This window comes from Malaclemys terrapin, chromosome 7 (assembly GCF_027887155.1).
Source record: "Malaclemys terrapin pileata isolate rMalTer1 chromosome 7, rMalTer1.hap1, whole genome shotgun sequence".
Lineage (NCBI taxonomy): Eukaryota > Metazoa > Chordata > Testudines > Emydidae > Malaclemys > Malaclemys terrapin.
Window position 1 is genome coordinate 105,400,885 of NC_071511.1, and position 27,027 is coordinate 105,427,911.

General features: G+C 39.7%; 2 protein-coding genes across 3 annotated transcripts in view; one reads left to right on the plus strand and one right to left on the minus strand.

The window, feature by feature from the left end:
- Nucleotides 1–27,027, minus strand: part of DOCK1 (dedicator of cytokinesis 1) — a 566,139-nt gene that overhangs the window by 317,466 nt on the left and 221,646 nt on the right. The window lies entirely within an intron of this gene.
- Nucleotides 1–27,027, plus strand: part of INSYN2A (inhibitory synaptic factor 2A) — a 79,650-nt gene that overhangs the window by 12,285 nt on the left and 40,338 nt on the right. Inside the window, exon 2 of the mRNA XM_054033803.1 lies at nucleotides 11,671–12,868. Coding sequence (XP_053889778.1) covers nucleotides 11,676–12,868 — 1,193 coding nt within the window. The 5' untranslated portion in view covers nucleotides 11,671–11,675. The remainder of the gene's footprint in view (nucleotides 1–11,670; nucleotides 12,869–27,027) is intronic.

Consider the following 27,027-nt stretch of genomic DNA (forward strand, 5'->3'; position numbering starts at 1 on the left):
TGTGCACATTGGTGAATTTCATCCTAGGCTATCAAATATAATCAGAATCCCCTGGTATGTGCATATAACCTTAGAGTTGTTATTCATGTAGTCTTTCAATTTTGTGTGAAACTATACCATTTGTGAATTTACATCTTAAGTGGTTATGGAAATACAAGATGAAGTTAAAATATCTTTTATTAAACATACTTTTTGTAAGTTTTACTTTACATATATGTTTCTACAGATCCAAGACTATAAATCAATTTTAAATTACAGTTTGGTGTCACTTTCAGACTACAAGACTGTTTTTTCTCTTCACTAACAAATCAATAGTTTCTAAAACTGCAGTAATGTAATTTATGTTGTAACATAGGTAGGTGACTTCACTGAGCTTTGGCCCTGAAAAGACTTGTACACATGTTTAACTTTACATATGGACTTTAATGGGACTCATCAGCATGCATATATTTTTGCAGGACTGGGGCTCGAATCATATCAGATAGGACCCTTTGCTGGATTTGTAAATGCTGGTACTGAAAACTGGATGGTGAGAAAACTGGATTGTTAGCAGGGGGTGAAGAATAGTAGGGGGGAGAGAAGTATGCAGTTTGATAAAATATGCCACAGAACACCTGAAACAATGTAAAAGTTAACAGCTACTGTGACTTTCCATAAAGATTCTCAGTACTTTTAACATCACATTTTGATACAGTTTGATAGACTACTTCCATATTCAGACAGAAAGTGAAGTCTTTTAGTCATAATCAACCTTAAACAAACATCAAAAACAAAGAAATCAAGGATTAGGGTTTAGCATCTAGAAAAATAAGCTCTGTGATCCCTTTAATATTTAACTTGGCAAATCATGTCATTCAATCAGTTAATCTCTTTAAATGTAGCTACAGTACAAGAAGCTATAATGCAGTATCTAATATGGACGTCTGCAAACTCTGAACTTCTGCAGTATTTATGCATATTGCTGAACTCCATCTCAGTAGTTTCTGGAAGAGGGATCAGTTCATTCCATGTGGTACAGTCACTCTTCTTATATAACTGAATGGTTGTCACCTTTTGTCTTGGATCTCAAAAAACTCTACAGAGTTAAGTAATGTCAGCAGAATTACAGAGAAATAACATAGGCAAGGGAGTTAAGTTATATTTAGGGCCCTACCAAATTCATGGACCATTTTGGTCAATTTCATGGTCAAAGGATTTTAAAAATCGTAAGTTTCATGATTTCAGATATTTAAATCTGAAATTTCACGGTGTTGTAATTGTAGGGGTCCTGACCCAAAAAGGAGTTGTCGGGGGGATCACAAGGTTATTGTAGTGGGGTTGCGATATTGCTGCTCTTACTTCTGCGATGCTGCTGTCGGCAGCGCTGCCTTCAGAGCTGGGCGGCCCGAGAGCAGTGGCTGCTGGCCAGGAACCCAATTCTGAAGGTAGAGCCACCAGCAGCAGTGCAGAAGTAAGGATGGCATAGTATGGTATTGCTCGCCTTACTTAGGTGCTGCTGCTTGCAGAGCCGGGCTGTCGGTCAGCAGCCACCATGCTCTGGCCACCCACCTCTCAAGGCAGCAGCGCAGAAGTAAGTGTGACATGGTATGGTATTGGAGTACTTGTGGCACTTTAGAGACTAACACATTTATTTGAGCATAAGCTTTCGTGGGCTACAGCCCACTTCATTGGATGCATGTAGTGGAAAATACAATGGGAAGAATATATATATATATACACACACACAAACACACACACACACACAGAGAACATGAAACAATGGGTGTTACCATACACACTATAAGGAGAGTGATCAGTTAAGGTGAGCTATTATCCGCAGGAGAGAAAAAGAACTGTTTGTAGTGGTAATGAAAATGGCCCATTTCCAGCAATTGACAAGGAGATGTGAGGAACTGTGGGCTGGGGGGAGGGGGGAATAAACATGGGGAAATAGTTTTACTTTGTGTAATGCCCCATCCACTCCCAGTCTTTATTCAAGCCTAATTTAATGGTGTCCAATTTGCAAATTAATTCCAATTCAACAGTCTCTCGTTGGAGGACGATCCATCACTCTCACAGATCTTGAGAGACAGGCCAGTCCTTGCTTACAGACAGCCCCCAAACCTGAAGGAAATACTCACCAGCAACCACACACCGCACAACAAAAACACTAACCCAGGAACCTATCCTTGCAATAAAGCCCGCTGCCAACTCTGTCCACATATCTATTCAGGGGATACCATAATAGGACCTAATCACATCAGCCACACTATCAGAAGCTTGTTCACCTGCACATCTATCAATGTGATATATGCCATCATGTGCCAGCAATGCCCCTCTGCCATGTACATTGGCCAAACGGGACAATCTCTATGTAAAAGAATAAATGGACACAAATCAGACGTCAAGAATTATAACATTCAAAAACCAGTTGGAGAACACTTCAATCTCCCTGGTCACTCAATTACAGACCTAAAAGTCTCACTATTACAACAAAAAAACTTCAAAAACAGACTCCAACGAGAGACTCCTGAATTGGAATTAAATTGCAAATTGGACACCATTAAATTAGGCTTGAATAAAGACTGGGAGTGGATGGGTCATTACACAAACTAAAACTATTTCCCCATGCTTATTTCCCCCTCCTCCCACACACACACACACACACACAGTTCCTCACATCTCCTTGTCAATTGCTGGAAATGGGCCATTTTCATTACCACTACAAACAGTTCTTTTTCTCTTCTGCTGATAATAGCTCACCTTAACTGATCACTCTCCTTATAGTATGTATGGTAACACCCATTGTTTCAATTTCTCTGTGTGTATATATATATATATATCTTCCTACTGTATTTTCCACTACATGCATCCGATGAAGTGGGATGTAGCCCACGAAAGCTTATGCTCAAATAAATTTGTTAGTCTCTAAGGTGCCACAAGTACTTCTGTTCTTTTTGCGGATACAGACTAACACGGCTGCTACTCTGAAACATGGTATGGTATTGCCACCCTTACTTCTGCACTGCTGCTGGCGGGGCGCCGCCTTCTGAGCTGGGTGCCCAGCCAACAGTCACTGCTCTGCGGCCGCCCAGCTCTGAAGGCAGCACAGAAGTAAGGGTGGCAATACTGCAATCCTCCTAAAATAAACTTGCAACCCCCCGCAGTCCCCTTTTGGGTCAGGATACTCAGTTTGAGAAACAGTGGCCTCCCCCATGAAATCTGTATAGTACAGAGTAAAAGCCCACAAAAGACCAGATTTCACGGTCTGTGACGCATTTTTCATGGCCATGAATTTGATAGGGCCCTAGTTATATTACAGTTTCCCATATTCAATTGGCCTGTCCAGGGGCACACATTTAGGGGCACAATCTGGCAAGGGACCTGCTCCTGCTCCCCTGAAATCAATGTGAGTTTTGGCATTGACTTCTGTGGGAGCAGAACAGGCCTGTGGGCCTCCCTCTCATAATAAGGAAAGTCTTCTGCAAAACAGCGCATTCAGGTTTTCAAGTACAGATGAACGGTTTACCTCCAACTTTCCATTAGGTTTTAGTCTGGATAGACGTGAATGGCTAAGTAGAGCATATGTTTCCATTCCCTTGGTGAAAACAGTACACATACGGAAAAAAGTACATTTTAAATCCTTAATAATTTTACTGTGCATCAACTGTTCTGTTGAGCATTCTGTCAGCAGATATGCATGTGCAATTCTCACTGAACACAACAGAAGTTAAATAAGGCAAAGAATTTACAGTTACCCTTTTTGGTTGCAATCACCCCTAATCACAGATATCTAGAAAATTATTAGTTCAAGCTACTACTGGAAATAAAAGTCTCTCTAGCTGAATTACTCAGGCTAATGCAATTGGTAAAGGGAGATAGCCATTTTTGAAGTATCAATTTACTGGCTATTAAAGCCACACTTAAAATTAACTGCATCACAGAATATACTACATCATTTATCTTATCTCCATTCTGTAGAATATTATCAGATTCCTTGGTACATCTGTATTAAGGACAATATTAATTCTGTCGATTACCTCATTCCAAAATAACCTAATGTTCTGGCGTTCCTAGAGCATATGGGACAAAGCAGTGGTTCAATTAATCTGGAAATTGAGCCAGGATTTTCAATCCGGAGGTGTACTAACAAAACCTCACGCCAATTCTTTTAAATCTATCAGTTGCTAGCAGATTCTAAAGCTAAATGGCAAAGTCACTGAAAAACTCAGCATTCATATACTTAAGTTACTAGTAACTATTCTAATAACTTTTCAATATGAGACTTTCAGGGCTGAACACTGAGTTTTGTTTTTTGTTTTTATTTTTTGAAATTGTTTTTATCTTGGGTGCCTGTGCCCCAAAACACGGCCTTCTTTGAGGCATAATCCTTCAGTGTTTGACAACTAAGTAAATGCAACATATTCCATAGCTGATTAAATTTCATAGTTTAGTTTTTATCCAGTGGTGTAGCAGGTTACAGAAGTGAAAGCCCACAGACAAAGGATTTATTTCATAAGTGTCTTCACTTAAATTTCCTGTTAGGGTCACTGGTTTAACAGATTGCCATGGAAAACTGTTTTCCCAAAGTTTTGGGCATCTCAAGTAACTGGCTACCTGACAGGTTTCAAAAAGTAATCATACATGGGAAATCATCATCAAGCAAGTGTGTTTCTAGTGGAGTCCCACAGGGATAAGTTCTTGGCTTATACTATTTAACATTTTTAATCCATGACTGAAAGAAAACAAAATCATTACTGATAAAGTTTGCAGATGACACAATGACTGGAGGAATGGTAAATAATAAGAGGACAGGTCACTGATACAGAGCAATGTGGATCACTTGGTAAGCTGGATGCAAACAGACAATATACATTTCAATACAGCCAGATAAAAAGTCATATCTACAAATAAAGCATCACTGGGAAGCAGTGACTTTGAGAAGCACGTGGGGGTCATGGTAGATAACCAGTTGAACATGAGCTTCCAGTGAGACATTTGGGACCAGAAGTGCTAATGTAGTATTTGAATGTATAAACAGGAACCTCAAGTAGGACTAGGGAGGATAGTATCTTTCTGTTTGGCAAATACTCTGTCCAGTTTTTGGTTTCCCAATTCAAAAAGGATGCTGATAAATTGGTGATAGTCAGAGAAGAGCCACTAGAATGATTAAAAGAATTGGAAAACATGTCTTATAGCAACAGATTCAAGGATCTCAATCTATTTGTCTTAACTATAGAAAGTTAAGGTGTGACTTGATAACAGTGTATAAGTGTCTAAGTACAAAAATTTGATAATGGGCTCTTCAATCTAGAAGGCAAAGGGGATGACAAGATCCAATGGCTGGAAGTTGAAGCTAGACAAATTCAAACTGGATATATAGCGTACATTTTAAAAAGTGAAGGTAAAGCTATTCCGTTATGCTGGATTTTCCATCACTGATAATTTTAAAATCAAGATTGGTTGTTTTTCAAAAAAGATATACTCTAGTTCAAATAGGAATTAACTCAGGGAAGTTCTATGGCCTGTGTTATACAGGTGGTCAGAGTGGATGATTATAATTGTTCCCCTTAGTTTTATAATCTACAAATAAGCAATAGGAGGATAAAAATGTAATTGATTATACTAGCCTACATTTTTGACCTACTTCAATTAAGTCTATTTCAGGTTTGTCTGTTCTCTCCAAGTTGGCTAGTCTCCATATTGTATTTTACCAAGCTCTACATAACTTAACTACCAGCATTCTGAAAATCCATCTTTAGCTCAAATTTTTATTTTTGGTAGCTATGAAACAGATGGCATTCAGTATACAGAATCCATGTAACAGAAATGGGCACCAATCCAATGAAACAGTTATAGATGAATATGAATTAAAATAAAACTGAAAATAGCAAGTACAGTATACTAATATTTTGTCCCATAACAAACATGGCTGACATTTTTGGATATTCTTTACTGCTAAAAGACGGACAGTCGTGCGTGGCTCATTAATAAACTATTTGCCCTACATGGTCCTCAGTAGAACGCACAAGGGGAAATGAATTGGAGTTTTTCCCATTGACTTCAGTGAGGTGAGATTTCACCCGAATCCCAGAGTTAGACTCAGACTTTAAGGCCAGAAGGGACCATCATGATCATCTAGTCTGACCTCCTGCATGTTGCAGGCCACCGACCCTCACCCACCCACTCCTGTAATAGACCCCTAACCGCTGGCTGAATTGTTGAAGTCCTCAAATTATGTTTTAAAGACTTCAGCTTACAGAGAATCCACCATTTACACTGGTTTAAATCTGCAAATGACCCATGCCTCGTGCTGCAGAGGAAGGCAAAAGCTCAAGGTCTCTGCCAATCTGAGCCCTGGAAAAATTCCTTCCCGACCCCAAATATGGTGATCAGTTAGATCCTGAGCATGGGTGCAAGACCCAGGACCCAGACACCTGGAAAAATATTCTCTGTAATAACTCAGAGCCCTCACTCTCCTAACTTACCCCTTTCCTAGGATTTGGCTTTATTGATCACTCACTGCATGAAACTCACCCATGTTTCTTCTCTAGGCTTGGCTGCCCCTAGTGTTTTCTTCCAGGACTTCCTCTACCCTAGCTCCCTGTTACCACTGCATAGAGGGCTACTGGTATCTTTTTACATTCAGGGTTGAGTTAAGAAGCTGCACCTTCCACAATGAATCAGCAGAAATTCAGCAGCTTTATGCCGCATACTAGCATCTTTTAAAGTAATGTGTCAACAGATGAGCCTCTTATTATTTTAATTGTATTACAAGGCCTCATTATTTTAATATTGAGCCTGAAAAACTAATACGTGGGCAGTAAAATCTTTTGTGATCATTTGAATTCTTTGATTCTGCTTCTCTGTCTCTCCCCCACACTGAGTTTGAACATTTTCCTTGCAGGCTCATGCAGAAAACATTTCCCTTTCTACAGTAACTCTACTTCACTCACAGCCACCTGGAGGTAATGGTAATAAATATAGATTAGACTAGACATAATATGCTTTGGCTTCTAGAAAGTCTTACTTCAGGTGTTTGCTAATGATTGATTAGATCTACAGAATTTAGGGACACAATTCATTACAATTAATGGCAGCTGTGCATGAGATTTTCAGAAGCAGCTAAGTGGTTAAGAAGCACAAGTTATTGAATTCAATGGGATTTGTGCTCCTAAACCACTTTGCTGTTTTTGAAAATTTCATCCTATATCTAAATATCCTCAGTGGCTCTGAAAACGTCCAGCTTAGAATGATATTAAAATCCAACGAATGTTCCAGTATTGCACCTAGCTCGTTGAACTGTTAAGTTTTGCTGCTTCTAGGTGTTAGGCTTTATCCCCACAGGGGGGGGGAGAGAGAGAGAGAGAGAGAGAGAGAGAGAGAGATGACAGGATTTAGAGCACATCTAAACAACAAATGAAGGTGTGATCGTAGCCCAGGGAGGCAAACCTGCACTAGTTTTAATGTAGCTAACATGGGTAAGAATAGTAGTAAAGACACGGAGGCACAAATTTCAGCACAGGCTGGCTGCTCCAGTACAAGCCCACTGGGGCCTCCTGGTCTGGACTCTGGTGGCTAGCCCACTCTGAAGTCCATGCTGCCATATCTTCACTGCTATTATTACAGGGGCTAGCTAGATTAAAGCTACTGCAGTCATGCCCACCAGAGCTGTGATCATACCTTCATTTGCTGTGAAGACATCAGACCTTAGAGAGGAGAAAGAAGAATCAGTATTCTGCCCTGTTCATAGGCAGCTGACAAACATGGCTTCAAAGTGGTAAGGGGTGAAGAGTAGTGATCCAACAACTAACAGCAGCAAAAAAAGCAAAAAGCAAACAAAAAACAAACAAACAAGGGTTTAAAAAGGAATATGCCCTGAAAACCGAGGTTTCTGCATGTTCAATACATTACCTGAATTCCGTAAGTTAACAGTTGAGAAAATACTAAATATTACAGATGACAAAAAGACAATTTCAAGTTAAGGCTGAAATTGTCAGTTAAGGCTCACATTTCCTTCTGCTGGTTTGGCACTGCAAGAGTATTAAATCAGTATTAAATGGTGTATTGCATAATACTTCTTTGCAAGTGTGATGGACCCATGTCTCCAAAGGAACTCATGAAGACATCATCCATTATGATAAGTGGAAATGTGTGTTCTGGCATTAGGGTACAGTTAAGAGGTATGACATAACTTGGCATTCCTTGGTAGCAAGGGTTTTCATTGAAGGATATCATACTTAAACATTGTTTTTTTTCTTTATGAAATCTAAATATAAGATACTACTATTCTTTGATTGCTATACTAAGTTAATATAAAGTTTTAGCTGGATCCCTTTCTTTACATTTTATCCTAATTATATGTATTTATATTTGAAAGGCTTTCATAATGCTGAATTAGTACCATTGTAATCATGTAATGACATTTCTAGTGGTTTGAGAAGGTGGAAGGGAATAAGGACTCCTGGGTGATATTCCAGCCTGCCATAAGGACTCTTGGAGTCACTTCTCAACTTTATCATTGGCTTGCTTTGTGACCTTGGAGAAGTCATTACCTCTGTACCTCTGTTTCCCCATCTATACAATGGAAATAATAATATTTATCTTCCTAGGAGTGTAAGGAGGCTTTAATGATGTTTGTAAAGCATGTTGAGATTTACAGATAAAAAACACTATAAGTAGAAATCTTTCCATGGCAACAGACTGATATGCAGGATTATGACTTCATTGCAGGATCAAGCAAAAAAGATTGTGAGGGATAGAAATCTCATTCAAGTATAAATGCTTTAAAATGGCAGGGAATACAATGAAAAAGGATTAACCATGTAAACAGCTTTTTATATAAAACACTATTTCCCCCATGTTTGCCCCAGCATGCAAGTCTTGCTGTAATACTGTGACAGGTTGGATCACAGAAACCCCCTTGGGAGCTGCCACCCGATGTGCCAAGCCTACCCCTGCTCCTGTTTTCCCTGCCAGCTGAGGACTCCAGCACCCTGTCTTGCTGAGCCAGACACTCCATCTGCTCCAACACAGACCCAGGGTCTGAATCACTTGTCCCAAAGCTGCAAGTTTACCTGAAAACAGCTCACAGAAGTGTGCTTGTCTTTAGCACTCAGAAGCCCAACTCCCAATGGGGTCTAAACCCAGATAAATCCGTTTTACCCTGCATAAAGCTTATGTAGGGCAAACTCATAAATTGTTCGCCCTCTATAACACTGATAGAGAGATATGCACAGTTGTTTGCTCCCCCAGGTATTAATACATACTCTGAGTAAGTTACTAAATAAAAAGTGATTTTATTAAATACAGAATATAGGATTTAAGTGGTTCCAAGTAGTAACAGACAGAACAAAGTAAGTCACCAAGCAAAATAAAATAAAATGCGCAAATCTATGTCTAATCAAACTAAATACAGATAACCTCACCCTCAGAGATGCTTCAGTAAGTTTTTCTCAGACTGGACACCTTCCAGGCTTGGGCACAATTCTTTCCCCTGGTACAGCTCTTGTTGAAGCTCAGGTGATAGCTAGGGGATTCTTCATGATGGCTCCTCTCTCCCCTCTGTTCTCTTCCACCCCTTTATATATCTTTTGCATAAGGCGGGAACCCTTTGTCCCTCTGGGTTTCCACCCCCCGTCACTCGAAAAGCACCAGGTTAAAGATGGATTCCAGTTCAGGTGACATGATCACATGTCACTGCAAGGCTTCATTGCCCACTTGCCAGCACACACATATACAGGAAGACTAACAGGTAAACACAGCCATCTGCAGACAATGGGTCCTTGTTAATGGGAGTCATCAAGATTCCAAACCATCATTAATGGCCCACACTTTACATAATTACAATAGGCCCTCAGAGTTATATTTCATATTTCTAGTTTTAGATGCAAGAGTGGTACATTTATACAAATGGGATGATCACACTCAGTAGATTATAAGCTTTGTAATGATACCTTACAAGAGACCTTTTCCATGAAGCATATTCCAGTTACATTATATTCACTTATATTTTTATAAAACTATTCCAGTTACATTATATTCACTTATTATGTTTTTATAAAACCATATAGACTGCACATCACAAATATCTAGACATTTTTTTTTTTATGAAACCTAAAAAACATCAGTTCATTTATCATAACAAGATTCTTACTGAATGTGGGGGGACAGATGGGAGGGACATGCCATCAATGAAAGACAGTTCAACTGTTTGCTGGTGTAAATATACACAAATCCAGTGACTTCAGTTGACTCCGTTAATTTATGCCGACAGAGAATTTAGCCCAAATGTATTTTCTTACTTCAGCAATCATGTAAACTTTTCCATGCACATAAAACTGCTGTGAAGCAACATAATAAATTCAGGTGTTACTCTAATGTGGAATAATCAGCCAGCCACCTGTATCTTAGCTACACTTAATAGTTCAGCACAGGATGAAAACTGAATGCTCAAAACAGGGCTCCATATTTTACTATTTCTTTAAGACAGAATTTCTCTGTTTTAACTGTTGGATATTGTAAACAATAATAGACTTACTGTACAAAAAAGTTACTAGAGAAAAGATTTTTTTTCAAAATGGTGATAACTGGTTTTCTGTCTTTAAGACTAAAAAAGTTCAGATGAATCCATTGACATAGAAGCAGTAACAAGAATGCCCTCCACCATAATCATTGTACTTGCTTGCAAAAAACTATCAATACGTTGTAAAAATCTGTCTTCTCAAGCAGAGCAACATGTTCCAAATATTTAATCTGTCCATATGAAATAACATACAAACAAGACCTATTAAGCTCTATACCCACTGCACAATTACTAATCCTTTCAAATGTTCTGATCTTAGATAGGTGCATACACTTCTACCCTTGAACTACAAAAGCTGGATTTTATAGCCAGGGGATTTAAAGACAATTGTTCTTTAAATCTAATCAGAAATTAATTATGCAATGTTCAAAAAATTAGTGGAGCCAAAACTGAACTCAATTATAATAAGAAGACTATGGGAGGACTATGCAGTATTCTTAGTACTTTAAAATTTCATGTCTCTTGCAAGAAAGAAGTGTCTTTCACAGAAACCCAGCGCTGTTCATTGACAATCACCCTGCCCATAAGTGTTTTCAACTTTTGGATTGTATGAAGTGCTGATTATAATAAAACATTCAACAGAGAAATACATAATTCTCCCAAAAGCAGTAAGGTACAGAACGGGGTAGGCAACCTATTGCACACGTGCCGAAGGCGGCATGCGAGCTGATTTTCAGTGGAACTCACACTGCTTGGGTCCTGGCCACCGGTCCGAGGGACTCTGCATTTTAATTTAATTTTAAATGAAGCTTCTTAAACATTTTAAAAACCTTATTTACTTTACATACAACAATAGTTTAGTTATATATTATAGACTTAGAGAAAGAGACCTTCTAAAAACGTTAATGTATTACTGGCACGCAAAACCTTAAATTAGAGTGAATAAATGAAGACTCGGCACACCACTTCTGAAAGGTTGCCGAACAAAGGAAGTAAAACTTTTCAAGCTACCATGAGGATCTAGTTTTCCCCACACAGTCTGTTTTTCACAAACATAAAAGGGGACTACTTAAAAATACAAGATATTTTCTAGAAGTTTATAATATTTGAATTAAGGAAACATTTCTGTTTTAATAAAAGACTTCTTAAACTGTTTTTAAATACAGGCATCATGGTGAGTAAGGAATCCAGCAAATGCTTACTCACAACCTCAGAAAGTGAAGTGGAGCCAGCAGCTTCACTTGCTTTGGAGATGAAATATGCATTGGATCCCAACCGACAGATTAAGAAAAGAAACAAAGCTCTTCAGGTGAGATTTAAAGATATCTGCGAGGCCCAGAATGAACAAAGGGACAAACAACTATCTACACTACAGCATGCAGACAAAAGAGAAACAAAGCCCATCTCTTATAAAGCAGCTTATCGTAAATATATGACAGTGCCTGCACGAAGGTCAATACCTAATGTTACTAAGAGCACAGGAGTTCAGACCTCACCAGATCTTAAAAAGTGTTACCAGACATTCCCTTTGGACCGCAAAAAAGGGAATATTATTAAAAGCGTCTCAGCTGTTGACACCTTTAAGAGTCAAAACAATGGATTTTTAATAGATATTAAGGATGAAGATAGTAAAAACTCAGGGGAGGCTGCTCATTATAGCAAGGTCAGTGACCTAAAGACAGCAGAGTTTATTTCCCATACTAATGAACGAATGAATGCAGTAGATCAGCCTTCTAGTGACAACTGTTCAGAGGCATGTAAAAGCACTGATTTGCACAGCTGTACTAAAGAACCTCCTTCTCTTCAAAACTCAGCAGACTCTACTTCAGAAGAGCCTGATTACCAGCTGCATGATAACGCAAAACATGATACAGTGCCTCTGGATAATGAGGAATCTAATCAATCAGCACATGGGAAGGTGTTTAAGACGGAAGTAGCTACAATTTATTTACCTGCATCCAGTTCACATGCCACACAGCCTGACCCGCAAAACTCTGCAGCAGAGACTGAATGGTCACTATGCCCAGCAACAGATGAGGAAAAAAAGAGAACTGTGCATCTTAATGGTCTGCAATCCCAGGCAGTAAATGCTCAGGCCTGCTCAACACAGGCACAGTGCCAATCAGCCGAATGTAATGAACAGACTCTTCAGATAAATGTTTCACCTATGGAAGAAAACCAGCCTTGTCAGACAGCAGTTGCTGTGAGTGAAGAATGCCAACAAATTGTGCCTCACACAGAAGTGGTAGACTTGAAAGCACAGCTTCAGATGATGGAGAATTTGATCAGCTCAAGCCAGGAAACCATAAAAGTGCTGTTGGGTGTCATTCAGGAGTTAGAAAAAGGAGAAGCTCATAGAGAAGGGTAAGTATAAACCAAACTGTTTTTAAAAGCTTTCTTAATATGTACAGTCATTTAAATTTGCTAATTTAATCTACACAAGAAGCATAAATCTTAAGTAAATTCCAGTACTGAACCAGTGTCATATTTTTCACATGTACTAAATGTTTTTGCTTTAGAAATATGTCCTAGATTAACTATATAGCCATCTTTAAAAATGGGTCTTATTTATTTATATTCCTTCCGTTGAATATTTAGTTGATTCATCTTTCTCGCTATATATATTTTTGCTAAGGAATTGAATCTATTAGTCTGAGGATTAGTGCCTGAAATGACATTGAAGCTATTTCACTTTTTCTAATATGCACATAACAAACTACCTTTCAGAATATGCATTATTCAGTATGCTTTTTATATCAACAATTTGTATGAACAATAATTCTCTGTATGGCACTAAAAATTAGAAGAAAAGCCTCATTCTATAATAGAAATATCTTTTAAGATTAAGGGGTATTAATACAACTCTGAACAATCTCATTAACTGCATGAGAATCTTGATTGTTTTATTCTTTAAACTTCAGAGTTTTTAACCTTATTTGTATTCCTTCAGATATTTAATATAAAGGAAATATTTGAATAGCAAGTCTTCGACACAATGCTGATACTGTCCAAAATATGCAAAACTTTTCATCACAGCCAAAGGGAACATTATTTTGTAATTATTTGTTTTCTTCCATAAGCTTACACATTTTCTACAAGTAGTATTACTTTTGCATGAGTGGTGCAAGTGATAGTTATTTAACCAGATACAGATAATTTAGTCTTTATCGGATAATTGCAACCCTTGGGTGCTTTTGGTGTTCCATATACATTATCTTCATTTAATACTGTAAGTATTTAAGAGATACTGAGTAAGGATAGTATCAGAGGGGTAGCCGTGTTAGTTTGGATCTGTAAGAAGCGACAAAAAGTCCTGTGGCACCTTATAGACTAACAGACGTATTGGTGCATAAGCTTTTGTGGGTGAATACCCACTTTGTCAGATGTCTGTTAGTCTATAAGGTGCCACAGGACTCTTTGTCACTGAGTAAGGATAATGGAAACATCAATGGTCACATATAAACCAAAGTATAACACACTCCCTAAGAGTCTAAACTTAACTTTAACAGACTCTTATCTAAAGCAGGCTCCCAGCATCCACCTTTCATGAGTGCAAAACGTGCTGTCCATTTTGCTCCCTCAGTGATGGATAAAGATGTGTCCTTTTTGCCTTCTGATATTCCCAACATTCACTGTTTTGCCTCCAGAGTCAGAATACCCCCATGTGATTTAGGGCAGTTCTATGCTATGGGGGAAAGATTATCTAAGCGACGCAATTTGAGTTACATTAGTAGCGTAACTCAAGTCGGCATAGCTTAGATTTACTTACCGCGAGGTCCACACTACGCTATGTCGATGGGAGATGCTCTCCCATCGACTCCCCTTACTCTTTTCGTTCCGGTGCAGTACCGGAGTCAACGGGAGAGTGATCTGCGGTCAATTTAGTGGGCCTTCACTAGATCCGCTAAATCGACCCCTGTTGGCTCAATCGCCACAGTGCTGATCCAAGCCCTTAGTCTCCAGTGTCCTCCCAACCCCATATATTCCTTATGCAGATTTAGCTTTCATTGTGTTGGCTTACAGTCCTTAATTTACATAGTCAATAGCAAGACAACTTCCTTTGTCTGACTCAAAGCTTGTTTGTCAACCCTGCCTTGATTTAGACATCTACTTAGTACATATACACGACTTCTGTACATACATCACACAATGATTATGAAGATCAGTATGGTCCTGGATTCATTTAAAATCCCACGACATTCCTTATAGATAAATACTATGTCAGCAATGTGTTGGGTGACGTTAGTTTATAAGGCCTGTCGGGGCTACTGTTACAGAACAGTGAACCCTCTGCCAGTTAGCACTGAGTGGTTCTTAGAATCATAATCTCTACCTACTTAGAAATGGGGGTGTTGTGCAGGAGCTGCACACACCACCTCTATGCCAGCCTAGTTTCCCCCATTGCCAAGGGAATTCTCAGAATGCCAGATCTATCTGCTTGCCAGACTGTTTGCATCAACTGAGCAACACAAAAAAGAATCTGACCCTATGCATAGAGGAAGTCCATGCTCTATTGATTAGATTCCATAAGAGTAGCTAAAAGAACATTCTGTTCCCTTAGAAAATGTATACCTGATGAAGACCAATTGTATCTTAAATCACTCTCTTCCCCAAAATACCCAACTCACGAATAAATAAATAAACCTTGCATTGTTCTAGGAATTTTCTTCCATAACTTTTTTTTCTACAGTGACCGCAAATGCACAAAGTTATTCATACTGTCCATCAGTCCTTTTTCACAATGCTAGAATACTCACTTTTATTCAATATCTTTTTCTGAACTGATCCTGTCCTTGGTTACTTGGTTTTATGAAAACAAAAAATATTCCTCTAGTTCTATGCCTATCATAGCAGACTCAACCATCTCTTCTGCCAAAATATCAACAATACTCAGCATTTCTACCACTTTATTCAATAAATGAAAAAATATGATGTACATACACTTGTGAAGTAAATATAGCTTATAAAAATAATTTATAATTAGTAGATAAGCACAAACAGCTTAGTATTTGGTAGAATAAAAAGTTTTAACATTTAATCAGACTTTCCTCCATTCAAGAAAGTCAGGGTTTTAAGTACTGTGGTAGTGCCGTGGAATTAGTGCTCAGTGGAGTAATATTCACTAATATTTTATAGGTCTTGAACTACTATTATGTACCACTCATCACTAAATATATCTGTGCCAGCAACAACTATATCACCATCTCCAGTGCTAGTGGTATCACCCTCTAGGTGACAAGCATCCCTGTTTACTTTTTAAGACTGTCATTTCTACATTCTCTCTACTCATATTTGTTCATACAGTAACATGCAGTAGTACTTGACTACACTGAAAATACATTCTGAACAAGTGCTGCAAAGTAGAGGGCTCTGTTTGGCTCTTTCTGGTTTACATGCAGAAATTGTACATTGGTCACAGTCCCTCCCCAGTCCTGACATTTAGAGAAATAAAATCGGATTCTCTTTTGCCTCTGGACTGGGTGCAGATCCCTGTATGCTTTTCACAGAACATTAAAATTGGGCCGTGAAGAAACACTACTAGCCATACTGAAAGTCTAAGGTTTTATTTTTTTTAAAAGCATTAAAGAAAGTCTTGACATATTAAATGTCTGAATGTTTTGTAGGATTTTCCAGAGGAAACCAAAATTTGGTACGTCTAACCTATGATCAAAGTTCAAAGAGGGAATTGTTTTTAAAAAAAACACACAGCAGTTTTGTTGGGCTTTTTTTTTTTTAATTATGTATTTATTTAGATTATGGAAAATGGTGATGGGGATTCAGTGAGCTAAAACTTAGGTTTAGACTTACAGGGTAAGTTACAGCTGACAATGTATTAGCTATTGTGTAATCTTTATCAAAACTAAAGATACAAGATGCAGATTCAAAAACCAACAAACAAACCACTAACTCTCTGCTGGCAATTGAGGGAAGGTATTTGGAATACCTCCTAGTGAGCTGTCATAATCGTGTAGACAGGTATTGCTCATTTAAATGCAATGGATACACATTTTTTGAGCCAAATTCTCTGTTTTATTTGTGCAACCTTAGTTATGCCAGTGAAGTTGCACTGGAGCCACTGAAAGCTGAATTTGAACCACTGTCTTAAAAATTGGTTAACTACAGTACTGTACATAGAATGTACGTTGAATATGCACTGCTGAGGATTGCAACATACTTAAGTGATTTGTTAAATTGCAGAACATCTGTGGCCAGTCCTTTGAAACTTCCAAGTATGACTAATGGCTATAAGCTAAGCCCTTTGTACTATACGGCAAAGTAGACTGAAATTCTGTAGAAAGGATCTGATTTATGTGGCAGAGCTGTATGGGATTATGTGGCAATGGCAATGAAAAATCCATCAGGGTAAAATTTTCAGAAGATTCTAAGCGACTTAAGACGTTAAGTCCCATTGACTTACAAGCTGGGACTGGATGACAGGGGATGAATCACTCAAATTGACTGTTGTGTTCATTCCCTCTGAAACATCTGGCATCAACCACTGTCGAAGCCAGGATACTGGGCGTGGAGGACCATTGGGTCTGACTCAGTAGGGCCATTCTTATGTTCTTAAGTCACTTAACTTTTGAAAAAGTGTTGCCCTTTTCAGAGTATTTTTCAATAAACTTAAAATGCACCATAGTGAGAATATACAACTGTTATTTGTACTGAAAAGATTTGAAGCAGCTCCTAGGCTAACTTCAGCTGTTTGGAACTTGTAGAGCTGACTGAGTCTTAAAGTTTAAAATTCAGGATTCACAGTTAATTCAAATGAATATGGGTCCTCATATTTATTACTGCTATTGTTGGGAATAGTATTTTTCATGGCTGATTGGAAGGCAGTATAGAGAGAGCATGTGTGAGAGAACCAGACAGACAGAGGGCAAGAGGCATGTCCCATACAGTTCTAAGCTATTTGCAGTAGCAGCCTCTTTCTGTCCCCACAAATACTGCAGCTACTGTTGATGCTGGTTGCCTCTACTCCCGCATTTCCTCCAAGAGAGACACGGTCTCCATGCTTGGGATGTTCCTAAGAACCACAAAAGCTAAACAACTTAGAAGCAAAGTGTTTCCTCCTTACACACAAATGGAAAAGCGAAGCTCAAAGAGCCCATATAAATACACTCTATGAAAGAAGTTCCAGTGGGAATGGGGGGCTCACAGTGGTCTGTTCTCATTCTGGAAGGAACTGCTTCTGCCTGCCTCCTGCTCTTCTCTTTTAAGGGCAGTCATAGCACAGAAGCAGGAACGGGAAGATCAATAAAATTACAGTGGGTGAGACTTAGGCCAGGGAGGAAGGCAATATGGTGGATGGAGAAGCTCCAGAGCAGAAGGCAGCAACATATTTGCAGATTTCTGCAATACAAACAGATTTTTATGATAACTAGAAACTGAGAGATCACATAATGACATTATACACTGAATGTATTTAAATCTTAGCTTCTGTAGCAAAAATCCTTTGGAAGACAAGACAACAGTGACCATACTTTACTTTCTACTATGTAGTCTCTACATTTGTTTGTTTGTTGATAGAATTAGTGACTTACTGAGAAAAAAGAACAGGAGTACTTGTGGCACCTTAGAGACTAACACATTTATTTTAGCATAAGCTTTCGTGGGCTACAGCTCACTTCATCGGATGCATGTAGTGGAAAATACAGAAGGAAGATATACACACACACACAGGACCGCCCAGAGGATTCAGGGGGCCTAGGGTCTTCGGCAGCAGGGGACCCCCCGCCGCGGGTCTTCAGGGCACTTGGGCGGCGGGTCCGGAGCGGAAGAAGCTCTGGGGGCCTGGGCGCCACGAGAGTTTTCTGGGGGACCCGGAGCGAGTGAAGGACCCTGCTCCAGGGCCCCCGAAAAACTCTCGTGGGGGCCCCTGTGGGGCCCGGGGCAAATTGCCCCACTTGCCCCCCCCACCTCCTTGGGCGGCCCTGTATATATACACACGCACACACACACACACACCAGGAACATGAAACAATGGGTGTTACCATACAAGTTATAAGGAGAGTGATCAGTTAAGGTGAGCTGTTGTCAGCAGGAGAGAAAAATAACTGTTTGTGGTGGTAATGAAAATGGCCCATTTCCAGCACTTGACAAGGAGATATAAGGAACTGTGGGGGGGGGGGGGGGGGGATAAGCATGGGGAAATAGTTTTACTAATTCCTGAGTGCAGATGTATTAAGATGGCTTGGAAACTGTGGAGGCTCACCCTTCTGAAGCAAAGACAGCAAATTTCCTTGTATATGTCTTCTTGTTCAAGGCAAACAATTCCACACAAGTTAGTGCATTGTTGAGACTTGCTCAGAGTGGCCTGCCACTTCCTTGAATGTTTTTTTTTCATTTACACTGCCCCTTTTTCACCGTCACCACCATATTTGCCCATCAAACATTTCTCTTGTCTTCTTGACACAGCTATACTACTAGCAGGAGCAGTTGTGTTTTAATTTTCTAGGTTATCTCAAAAACCCCAGCATCTCCGCCTTTACTCCTCTTACCCTCCACACAAACACTCCTCTTTTGGTAAAAAGCGACAAAGAGTCTTTTTTACAGATCCAGACTAACATGGCTACCCCTCTGATACTCCTCTTTTGGGAACATCCAATATCTGAAGTTCACTGAACTCGGATTCTGAAAATTGTCATTGTCTGAATTTCAGACGGCTTCTCCCTTGAAGCAGTAGTAATATTGGGACAAACACTGCACGCCTTCTTGCATGGAGTCACATTCTTACATGCGACACTTCCATAGCTTTACTCCCCTGTAGCACTTCTGTGGCTAATACTTTTTGTGGGAATAGGAAGGGAGAGAGAAGGTCCACTGCTTTCTCTTCTCTCTGTGTGACTTTCGTGTTGTCAAGTATCAGGGGGTAGCCGTGTTAGTCTGTATCTACAAAAACAACAAAGAGTCTGGTGGCACCTTAAAGACTAACAGATTTATTTGGGCATAAGCTTTCGTGAGTATAAACCTCACTTCTTCGGATGCATCCGAAGAAGTGAGGTTTATACTCACGAAAGCTTATGCCCAAATAAATCTGTTAGTCTTTAAGGTGCCACCAGACTCTTTGTTGTTTGTGTGACTTTGTTTTCCTCATTCCAACTCCAGTGTCATCAGTGGCCCTCATGCTATCACCTCCAGCCAGAGTGTGGCATCTAGGGCCTATGAGAGTATTAAATGTTCATAGAGGTGCCTCTTGGTAGGTGCTAGGTCACAGCATAGCTACCACCCCTTTCCCCTTACACTTCTTCCATAATAAAAACCTAGTGGACATAGAGCACAAGTGCTTCACATTGGTGACTGGGTAGACTTAGGATACACTACATGCTTGGGATACAGACCTAGTGACCTCCCCCATACTGGTTGTGCTGGCATAGACACACCTGTTCAAACATCCCCTACTTCCAGGTTAAAACCCAGGGTCAGGCATCTTCCCTCAATACTGCCTGAGAATTCTGAACAAGAGGGATCAGTGGGCTCCAAACAGAAGGTCTTGCTGTTAAACTCAAGATTGGTCATCAACAGATCCAACACCATTCACGTTTTAATCACAGATTCACCCCCACTTCTGGCCTGTATGTCCAAAACCAGACTAGATGTCTCAACTAGATCTGTGAGAACACAACTAGCTCCAGATGGTTGTCCTATGTTCAGATTAGCAGCCTATTCCAACTTCAAATACAAGTAAGGTATTATCTATGTAGGGGGAGCAGAGGGCAGAGCTTTCTCTCTGAAGAACCTGTAGCTGTGAAACAGATTTCCACTAGATGTGAATTGAACCCACGTCTTGTGACTTTCAGAACATAATGTGCATTTTGTATTTTTTGGGTAGGTGTTTTCATAGCAATTGGATGCGATCATTCTATTCCTCTTGGATTAAATGTCTAGAGAGTGGAGAAAAGGGAGGACAACCTTTCTCTATTCATAGAGTATTCCTTACAATATCTTTTCAGAGAACCCAGATATTATGACAGTTAAGGTTCTAGAAATACAATAACTGCCCTGCGTCTAATCAGAAAAATCAAAAGGCAATGTGGAAAAAAAAAAAAAAAATGAATGAATGCAGAATGAGGAGGCCATTAAAGTGGTTCAGCCGTACAAAACCACTGAAAAAGGAAACTTCAGCAACATCCAACTTGAAGAAAAAAACAAGTGGGAAAAATTTCAATAACTGAGTTTCAGAATCTTAATACTTACCCTTTTTCCTCAAAAAATGATGTTAGGATCCCAGAAAACACATCTCATTTTACTGATTCACTAATAGCTTGGCTGCACATACCATGGAAACACAATTAGAATATCTTCTGTCAAAAATGGCCATTTAATTGGAATCAAACTTTCTATCTCGCCTTTCAGATGAGCCAAGATTTGAGGCATTCAGAGAAGATTCTGATGTACTTCTAGTGGCTATTTAATGTGACTGATTCTAAAGACAACTTGAAGTCTCATCATATTTTACCTTCCCTTCAGCAGGAACTCTGAAATGTGTCTGAGAGTAGGGTCCTTCAGCATGAAGAGACTTTGAAGCTAGGACCACCATAGTGACATGGAAGTAACTGTGATCTGGATTCTCTGCTATTCATGACTAACTATATTTCCAGGGTGTTAGTCCTTAAAAGTTCCCACATTCCTTTGTAGTTCTGTAAAATGTTAACTAGCCTTCCTGATAAATCCATTCATATTAGTTGCCAGAGATGCTTTTCCAGATGTGTCAAGTTGACCCTCCATTCCTCACACAGCCCTCCAAATTATGTACCTGCAAGGACAGCTTTTTCTACTAATCAGTCATGTACAAAGGATACTATTTAGGCAATAAATTACCAATTTTCACTTTAAATGAGTAGAGTAATCCTATAATAAATTCATTTTGACTGTCAGTGGTGAAAGCCAGGGAGACAGGGCAGTGAGCCAGATATCCATCCAAACATGCTAAAATGAGACATGCAAAGCTTAAAAGGTATCCACATTTGAACTGATATTGTTCTCAGAGAGATTAACCTATCTTTCCTATGAGAAAACCATCACAGTTGTGTCTGAGCACCTCCCAAAACTATGAAGTACACAGAGATACATTCAACTCTTTCACCCCAATCAGAAAAAAAAATGGCCTTCATGAATGTGGGCTGTTATTGTGTAAAGGCTAGACTGAAGAGGTCAGTTTAGCTTTGAAACTGCTGAGGGTTCAGCACTGATTCTGGAGCAAGTTCCAGATTTGCGAGTCAGTCAGCAATAAAACTTCTCCATGTGAGTCTTACTTTTGAGGTTGACCATTGGAGTGGGCCATAACTATTGTGGGAGGTCATTGGGTGAAGTGATTCTTATGTAAACTCAGTCCAGTTCTATGGAGAGCTTTGAAGATGGAAGCCCAAAACCTTTACTTTGACCTGATATTCAGTGGCGATCCTAATAAGGAGCTGGAAAGCATGATTGTGATGTGTTCTCAGTGGTTTACGTTGCTGAGCACACAGGCTGCTGTGTTCTGAACCAACAGTTGACTTCAGCAGTTTAATATCTAGGTCCAGAGAATCATCATAAATGTGTGAAACACTATGCAGTCTACTTATATGATGTAGATGGAAATAGCCCTAGCTGTCTAAGACACACTATCTGGGTATCCAGGAGCAACAAAGAGTTGAGTTGGGCACAAAAACTTTGCACAGTTTTAGCAATCTGATGGCTCGGTATGGAATCAGTAGTGTACTGGGTGTCTGTCTCTACCTCCTCCTCCCCCTTCCCACCCCCACTCCCTCCAATCACAGCAGCACGCGGTCTTTCCAAGATTCAGTTTTAGAGCCAGCTGCATTTCAACTAGTTGCTGATCTCGGTCAGGCACTTTGATAGGTGGGAGATGGTGCTATTTGTGTTTGATATAAGAGCTGAGCTTCATTTGTAAATTGCTGGCATAATCAATATTGTTGCACAATCTCCCAATGGATCTTTGCAGCTAAGAACCTTAGAGGCAGAGAAGCTGATGCCTATGGTCAACTGTATCAAAACTGGCAAAGCAGTCCAACAACATAAGTATGGCTATTCAGACTTTGTCCGTAATCAAAACTAAATCATCCCTCATTGCCACCAGCACCATCTCTGTTCCATGTCCTAGCCTGAAAACTGATTGGGAGAGGTCCAGGGTATTAGAATATTCAAGCAAGATGGAGCAACCCTTGGTGAGCTTCCTATTTCTAAGCAAACTACTTAAGAGGTTACATACTGGGTGTTAGTTAAAGAGAACAGTTGGCTCAAGCAACGGTTTAATTGATGGTTGGATTATGGGATACTTTAGGATGGTAGATTTTCCTCCTCAAGAGAGTTGGCAACAGTCTCATCTAATAGGTCTCATACTCTTGGCTTGGGAAAGAGAATCAAGGCAGTCAGGGATCAGAGTTACAGGTGGTGGCTAAGTTTTCTGCAGTGCCTCTTGTTGCATGAATGAGTTAGGTTGATAATACTTTATTGGATGGATGGATGTCCATTGGTTCCTAGCATTCTGAAAGGATATCTTGGATGCAAGTGATTTTCCACAAAAAGTAGGCTAATAATTCTTCATAAAAAATGCCAGTTTCTAGAATTGAACGGAGATATAACAAGGCAATTCACATTCCAGAATAGTTCAGCATGGCATGATTCAGCAGCTACTTGGGTGGAAGAGATGCCATCGTTCACCATCACCTCCAGATCAGTGTGTCTCTATAATTCCTTGTGCCAGAGCCTATCTGTAACTGCTTCTGCTTTCTACCAAGATGCTCAAAGTTTTCTTCCTTCCACTTTACCTGTCACAAGTCACCAGAGAACCAGATGTGCACTACAGAAAGGTCTCACAAACTCTGCCATAAATTGAGTTCTCACAAATGGGAAAACAAAATTAAGACCCGAGAAGAGGTATTCAAGTTCAGCACATCTGCATACACTAATAAAACGTTCTAGCCTTTGGTTGGCATGTTTTTATTTTTTTAATTGTTTTTTTTTCTTCCATAAATTTTTGGCCCCAACTACAGATACTATACATTTAGTAATGTTGCAGGTTACTCTTCCTATGGTATCTCCTTTATTTCACGACACTTTGAATATTTAGGATTTGAAACCAGAGGGTTTTTTTTTGCATAGTGACTATTGGACCATACAATACTTTATTATTGTAAGCCAACATCTGATTATGAATCTCACATGCAGAAAAGGAGTATTTGAATGATGTTTCAGTATAAAGTACATCTATCTGAAAATATTATACAGCGTATAGATAGATGGTTGGCAATTTCACTTTTGTTTTATATTTTTTTCCTTGACCGTTGTCAGAAAATAAGCATTTAAAAATGTTATACTTATTGATAATTGTATTGAAAGTAGAACCATCTCAGCCAACCAGAGTCCAAAGTTTTCTATACAGTTACTGACCCATAAATATGTGGTTAATCCTCTGTTATGAAATTCACTACAGTATGATTGGTTGAGAGATTTTAATTTGCATAATAACTATATGGTTATAAATCCCAGTACTCTGACTAAGGGCTATTAGCTACAATGCCGAGAGCCGAATAATCACTGTACAGTTGAGAAACAATTCAACTAGGGGTCATAAGTGATAGGGATTTATGAAGGCAATAATCCACAAAGGCAGATTTGCATGAGGCAAACACATGATCCCAGCTAATCCCAGATATTACACACAATAGAAATTCTTTTAAAATTTAGGTGGGGTTTTGCTGGTAGCGGACGGTAGGCGAAAATGGGAAGAAGGAATACAAATATTCCTAAATGGCAAGGCGCAGCAGTATGAGGACACAGAGATATTAAAGAACAGGTTCATAAGGGGGATGGGCTACAGGGTCAGATGTTGGTTGGGAGCATATGTAGTGATGAGGTTCAGTGGTAAATCAGAGGAGAGAGATTTATGACAGACTGCAGGTGCTGAAAAGACAGAGTTCATTTTAGTGTAACAGCTTTGAGTATACTCTCCAATAATGTGGTTATAAGTGCTTTGCCCCAGAATTTATTAGTGCAGGATACAGTTATTACATCATGTTCCAGTAAAAAAGTATGCTTCCGCTAAAATTTAAATATTTATTAAAATACCTGGCACTTTTATTACCTTCCTTGATTTTATTTATGGGAAAATCAAAGCACAAAGTGATTTGCTGAACATCATATGGTTCTTGAAATATAGATTCTATGACTCATCTGTCAGGGATACAACTCAAGACCCCCGATTCCCACTTTTGGTCTCTAACCACTAGATATGCTGCCTTATTAAACGCCATGCGGAAATTAAAATAAAATTTAAATTCCCTACTAATCTCAGAGTAAACTACAAAATATAGTTACAATGGGAAAACATACACTTAAAATTGTTGTCCTGGACTTATTCCATACAAACACAAACCTCAAAAAGGAGATTAGTCATCTAGTTGCAATTGTCAAAATGAAGTTTAAACAGCACCACAGATTACTGACCTGGGAACAGTTTGAAAAAGCTCATCATTGAGCCATCATGTAATTCAATATTTTTGAACGCACTATTCATCATGAGCCAAATAAGTAATTTCAAGGTTAAAATCAACGTAGAATAAAGTTTGAGATGAAGGCCCCAGTAAGTAGGAGTACAAAATCTGCATTCTCATCATTTCTAAATTGGAAGAAGAGTGTGTGATATTTCTGTATTTTTCATTTAAAATATCAAATACATTCTGTTAAAAAAAATTAATCCTTCTAATGTGTTACATTTTACTATCATGTTGCTGCTACTACTGATCAAACCAATTGCGTACAGGATTTGCTATGGTGACTATTCCAGGATCTTCCCCCTCTTCTTTTAGTGCCTGCAAATGAAAACTGCCATAGTGGCAGTCAAGGGGCAGCCCCTGATCTTCTGCCAACAGTGCAGCAACAAACTTGGTCAGGCTGAGGACTGCCTCCCACCCTCATTGCACCTTCCAGCCATCACTTTCCCTTGAAGAAGGGAAATGCCTCTCTCGGGGTTCAGTTAATCCAAGTGTGGACTCTCTCCCACTTGGTGACCAGAGTCAGGGAAAAACCATCCCCCAACACACATTAGCCTTTAAGGATATCAATCACTATCATAAAAGGAAAGGTCATCTTCAAGCCAGCCAAGGTCAGAGATACTATGGCTTTGTCTACATTACAGATTATATTAGAGGTGAGAGGTGCTTAACTAGAATTATTAGCTTCATGCAAACTAAAGGGTGTCATGGCACCTGCACACAGACCTTTCACATGTATTCAGTGTATTTGCTGTTATATCCAAGTATCCATAATAGCTCTAAACTTGAATTATGTTGGTTGAAATTATTTCTGGGCATGCATTACATTGTACAAATGTTGGTATTAAGTGTGCCAGCCAAATTTGTGAAATGTTGATGCATCAGCCCAAAGTTCTGATGGTGGCCTCTGGCCAGATGCAAGCCCTCTGTGATATGCTCTTAGCATCCATTATAGATCTAGGTTCATCAGATACTTCAGGAATCAGTATGATGAAGAACTTCACCTCTATGAAAGAACTAGAAGGCATGTGACTGTGACTGGCAACATATATTGGGAAGCGAGTTCTGGTTGGGTTGACCTATTGACACTAGCTATTTAAGGCCATTCTGTGGTCTCTGCAAAGCATTATGGGACAGTATTAAATACTTAGCTTCCATTGATTGTTGTAACACATTCCCATTGGCAATAACACAGCTGATGCTCAATACACTTTAGCCTCACTTGGAGTCAACCCTAGGCCACAGCCTAGACTGACTGCTCCAAATTTTAACTTGACCTTCACATAATAGTGTTGTGTTTAAGGGCATGCTAGATTCTAATTCTGACCATGAACCAAAACTTTAATCTAAGCAAGGATGTACTTTTCCTGGGATCACATGGTCAGATTACTCCTGGTGGAGATCTGGGCCAAAAAAAATTCTGTATATTTTGTGTGTCAAAATAACACAATATAATCACACAAGTTTCATTTGGGTACTTTTATTTCAAAATACCTGTCAGCAAGTATGTCTGTAACAATACAGATAACAAAAAAGATTCCTCCAGGAGTAGAGAATTAAGAAACTACTATGACAGCTCAGTTCCTGTTTCTCGGTTATGATTTTGTTGGGCACCTCAGTCTGGGTGAGTCACATGTGCCAGCTGGGCTCATCTTGGGGAAGGGGAGGCAGAAATTTCCACTTACACCCCTCCCCCTGGAGCCCAGCCACAGGGCCCCCCACGGCCCACACGTCTGCACCCCTTCCCACCATAGCCCAGCCACGGGCACCCCATGGCCCACAAACCCGCATCCCCTTCCCCCAGAGCCCAGCCACAGGGCTACCCTCAGCCCAGACACTCACACCCCTTACGCCCCAGCTCAGACACCCACACCTCTATCCTCCAGAGCCCAGCCACGGGGTGCCCCCCATCCCAGACTCCTGTACCTCCAATTCCCCAGAGCCCAGGGATCCAGAAAGAGAAACAGCCTGATGCTGGGTCCCAGGCTCGTATGGAGTTTCCTGAATGCTGCCTCCTTCCTTCAGGAC